This window comes from Ictalurus furcatus, chromosome 19 (genome assembly GCF_023375685.1).
Source record: "Ictalurus furcatus strain D&B chromosome 19, Billie_1.0, whole genome shotgun sequence".
In the NCBI taxonomy this organism is placed as follows: Eukaryota; Metazoa; Chordata; class Actinopteri; order Siluriformes; family Ictaluridae; genus Ictalurus; species Ictalurus furcatus.
Window position 1 is genome coordinate 4,052,643 of NC_071273.1, and position 5,000 is coordinate 4,057,642.

Below are 5,000 nucleotides of genomic sequence, written 5' to 3' on the forward strand. Positions count from 1 at the left end.
ATATAAAATAATATCCAAAATTAAAAATGATGCTTCACACGATAGAGCAGAGGTATTCAATCTGAGGGTTGGGGGCGTGCCTGAGATGGGAAAATACAAAAAAAAAAAAAAAAAACATTTTGCTTAGGGGCTTCACATTTTGACAAGTATTTAACATCAGTTAACTACTGTATAGTTATTAGGGATGCCACCGAAAAAAAAATTATAGCTTTGTTTTTTTGTTTTTTTCGGCTGGGGATAAAAAAAGATCAAAAAGGCCTACAACGAAGTGTACAATTAGACACTTTGCAAATAATTTTTAAAGGTGATTGTAATTGGGCAGTGATTTAAAACCCTTTGTTTTCCTGACACGGTCCGAAACCAGTCATGGTTTATATCTATAAAAAAAATCTGTTCACTTTATAAAATTTTATTTTCCATTTAATAATAGACCAAAATGTGACACTTTTTTTTTTTTTTTTATACCCTAGCAGGGTTGAGTGGGGTGCAAGTTCTCAAAAAACAGTGAAGTAGGAGAGAGTTTGACTATGTCTGCTGTAGAGCATATTACAGAACATCTCCTAATGTATGGCTCCATCCAGTTTTGCTGTACATCCTTTTCAATGTTACTGCATCCACGAGCATGCAATGTGACAGCGTGGTATTTTCATAGTTCAGAACAGGCAAACCACATGTGACAGTTGGATACTAATGAACGTAGATAAGACCCGAAGGGATGTGACGTACCTGAGACGGCATTTCCTTCTATGTCCAGTAGAAAAGAGCGCTGATGAAGTTTATGATAAAGGTGCCACTGTAACGTTCCAAATTCAAATCAGCCAGGGGGCTGTGAAATGGGGCTCGTCACTGTAATTAAGCAATAAATTTGCCGTGTGATATCAACTACACTTTGTTTGGTCTTACGTTGCAAAAAAGATTGTTTGTTGGATGTTAACTGATGCTAAAACAATAAACATAAGTATTTAAGGGTATTCTGACTATCAGTTTGATGAAGGTTTATCACACCTTATGAGGTCAATGAGTCATGACGATTTCAGAAACAACCCAGACATCAAGCACCTGCCACACTTGCCAACTCCTGCTTGTAAGTGTAATGAGTTCCAAGGACACTTGAGATACTGGAACCTGTATACCACCTCCTAGTTTCCTCCTTCTTCCCCTATCTTCCCCGAAATGCTGGTGAACTTTTGTCTTGCAGTTAATTGAAGCTTTTTTTGTCCCGCAAAGTTAACGAGCACCTCAATGTGTAATTGCTCATTGGTTTTTATTTTGTCGTTGTTTTAAGCTCACTTGCATTTCCCACAATAACATATTCAGAGGCTGTTTAGAGACAGGAAAAAGTCTGTGCACTTCAGTGGAAAATTTAATATTCGACACTGTTCTTCTTCTGTCTCTGTAGACTATGTCTTCTGCCGTGGTGCAGGTGTATGCAGCAGATGGAAGCCCATCCTGGACAAGAAGATGCTGTGGTGTGGCCTGTCTGGTGAAAGACAGCAGTCAGCGATCATACTTTATCAAAGTATTTGATATCAAAGTGAGTTGGTAACGGTGCACGTCAGATTTTTTTTAAATATTGGATGGCGTATCATGTGTAAGTCATTATCCTTATTTGTTTGTTAACCTTCTAAATAGAAGGCGATCGTTTACTTCAAGTACATCAAATGTACAGAAATGTTCTGTGGTTGTATTTTGGACTTCTTTCCATCAATCATTAAGCCAAGGAAACGATTAATTTTACTTCTTTCTCTCAAGAGTGAATTTATGCCAAGTCCTTAAATCACTGGACTTAGTGTCACAATTTCAGATTAATCACGAAGTGACAAACGACACAGTACACTTTTCCACATTACTTCTTTATTTTTATTTTTATTATTATTTTTTTTAAAAAAAACACCTATCCATAGTGTCTGCTAGCTTCAGGTCAGTTTCCCCTAGCCTGTATATTAGCAACCACTCATCGTGCTCTTTGCTAATGTTAGCCCTGCAATATTTTGTTGTGTAGTTTTACGGTTCGCTCCGTAATCTCTCCCCTGTCTGGTCAGTCATGTCATAATCTTTGCAGGATATTCCACATCCCCATTGTCTAGCAATAGGTTGCTTTACAGCCAAAACCATCATTCATTGGACAGCAACTACATCAGATCCTTATAGCAGGAATAGTAACTGCAGTTACACCACCAGCCTTTATGAAGACCTTGTTCGAAGTCCATTTCCTTTTGGACAGAGGCACGATTGAAGGTCCCTACAGACCCTTCCTTTTTGTATTCTAAGGGTCGGATGTAGTTCAGGTCATGCAACCATCGGACTGGTTCATGTTGGTGGATCTGCGTAATTGCTTATTTTCATGTCCCCGTTGTCCCAGTACTCGGGTGATTTTTAAAGTTTGACCTCTCCTTAGTGCCATGGGTGTTTTTGAGATTCATGCAAGCTGCTTTTTCTTATCTGATTTGAACGATTGTCTGTGAGTGATCCTCACTGCCGCTGGTGGTTTGGAGGGGTGAAATGGAATGTTAGTTATGTGTGTAATTGTCATTCTTTAGACCCAGAATACTGGTCAGGGTTCCTTGTCATTCAGAACTGGTTCTGGCTCAGTGTGAAGGGAGAATGACTGTGTAAGAGCCATATTTATTGCATGTACTGCAGCATGCATCACTATGTAACTTTGTGGAATGCACGCTCGGCATGCATGTTTCTCAAATAGTTTCTCGCTGCCCCTGCAGGTTATCCAGGGTTTATAGAAAAGTAACATACCTAACTAGCATTTAGTAGATGTTTCATGTTCACGCTTTCCTGCTCCCTCAGAAAGTTTGCCCAAGCCGTCTCCAGCTTTTTTGTTGATCTCTAGTCGTAGTCCATTCACATGATTCCTTGGTATTACGATCAGTAATTTGGCAGTAGTGATTAAGAATGAAATATGATTTTATCTTAAAGATCATATTCGAATAACTGTGCTTGACTTACTTTCATGGCTGGGAACAAAACATTTCATCACAGACCACTGCAGTACAGAAAAAGGAACGGAAGAATATACAAAATGGGCCGGCATATAAACGCTACATTATCGTAGTTATACTGTTAGTAGCCCAATCCCTTTGTTCTCAACTAAACTCATGCTTTCAATGCTTTCATAGGAAGGCAGAACCTTGTTTGACCAGGAGATCTACTCAAACTTTGTGCTGAACTGTTCCAGACCCTTCTTCCTGACCTTCGCAGGAGATGTAAGTGCTCTGCCCTTTTTTTTTTTGTATTGTTTAACAATGTACAACCTTCTGTATATAAATTGGCATTTTAGATTGAAATATTTTTTGGCAGTTTGCATTCCAGACTTTTATCGTAGCAGTTTTGTGTGTGAAGCTCTGACAGTTATCAGGTGTTGTCAAAGCAGCTTACCTCATATACAAATAATTGTTTATGTGGAAGATTTGTTTTAACACCCCCAAATGGGTTCAAGGAACTTGTAATTACAGTCCTGAGGATTTGTTTACAGAAAGAGTTTTGAGTTCCGATCAGGAGCAGGTGAGAAATAAGTAGGTGAGAGACAATCTGGCCATGAACATACTGTAAGATTTTAAGTGTCTTCCAGATAGTGGAGGGGGATGTGTCTGAAGTGCAGTTAATGTCTAAAAAGGTTGTGATTTGTGTGGCAATAAAGTGTGTTAAAGCATGGTCAGAAAGGCGGAGAGAGATCAAACACCAGAGTTTGGGAGTAAGGAGCTTGTTTGGAAATGAGCATGCCATGGATAGTGATGCATGATTAGAGATGACAGTACTTCCATATGAGCAGGATTTAACTTTGTCGAGGGGGAGAGGGGGGGAATCAATCTGGCAGCATGAGTGCTGGACTGGAGAAGAAAAAGAATCCTGCCTGTTATCTGGGTTGAAAAGGTTAGGAAAGTCTTTAGAGCTTGACCAGGAAGGCTACATGACACACGTTTAGTAAAGAACGATTTTTGTACTTATTTCTTCTAATATTGGCTTTTGATGCAGTGTTGCAGCACCTTCTACAGACCTTTTACAAAGGGATCTTTTATTTATATACCAGTTTTTGATCGTTACAAATTCAAAATGCCCGATCAATTCAAAAATTGTCGGACAAAATGTCTGGTAAAAAGTGTTACTAAAGTCTCTTTGCAATTTCACACATAAATAAGGTCTCTGCACAAATATCTTTTTCCACATGTTTCTCCTGCAACGTGTACTCTGATACTTTTATCTTTCATTTGACTTGTTGTTGTTGTTGTTATTATATCGCTATAATACTTCTGGGTTAGGTCGGGAATGAGGAGGTGGGAGGCAGGCTGATTACATCTCAAAAGAAGGCCTGTTTTTTCTCTCCATTTTTGCTTTCGCTTTGCAGCAGATTAATTCAACAACCCACGCACACACGTGTGTCTGTGATGGTCGTCTCTCTCTCTTGCTCATCACTGAAAGCACAAACACACAAAAGAAGTAAAGGCACACAAGTTAACTCGGGCTAATCCAACACAGGTCAGAATCATGCGTTACCTGTCTATTTGACCCGCCTCCTCTCCATCCACAGCTGACGCTCGTCCACACCCCCGCCCCCACAATCGCATATAATGTGCATAGTCCAAAATCTTACAGTGCAAAATAAACACCAAAATGAGATGACCAGATTTTTTTTTCCTGTTTGTCTGATAAACATTATCATTCCCAGACATGTTGACCGGCAAATGTAGCAGAAACTCTTGAGATTTTATATACATTATACACAGTACTGTGCAAAAGTCTTAGGCACCCTATTTTTTTAGCTCAAACTTTGATATACATTTTTTATTTTATGACTTCTACATTATCGAGTCAGTACAAAAAACATTTTAGATTCCCAAACATTAGTTTTCTATTATATTTCGTATATTATGTAAGAGCCACCTATGAAACCTAATGAAGGCTGCTGGATTTTGCAAGCAGCAGAGGAGCAGCAGTGCCGATCAGTCTCAAGAAGAACTGTTGCTGGTTCTCTAAGATGCTTAATAAAA

The 5,000-nt window shown here is 39.0% G+C and overlaps 1 protein-coding gene across 1 annotated transcript in view; it reads left to right on the forward strand.

The window, feature by feature from the left end:
* LOC128623426 (actin nucleation-promoting factor WASL) overlaps positions 1-5,000 on the forward strand; it is a 19,254-nt gene that overhangs the window by 2,491 nt on the left and 11,763 nt on the right. The window contains exons 2-3 of the mRNA XM_053650479.1: positions 1,400-1,534; positions 3,132-3,218. Coding sequence (XP_053506454.1) covers positions 1,400-1,534; positions 3,132-3,218 — 222 coding nt within the window. The remainder of the gene's footprint in view (positions 1-1,399; positions 1,535-3,131; positions 3,219-5,000) is intronic.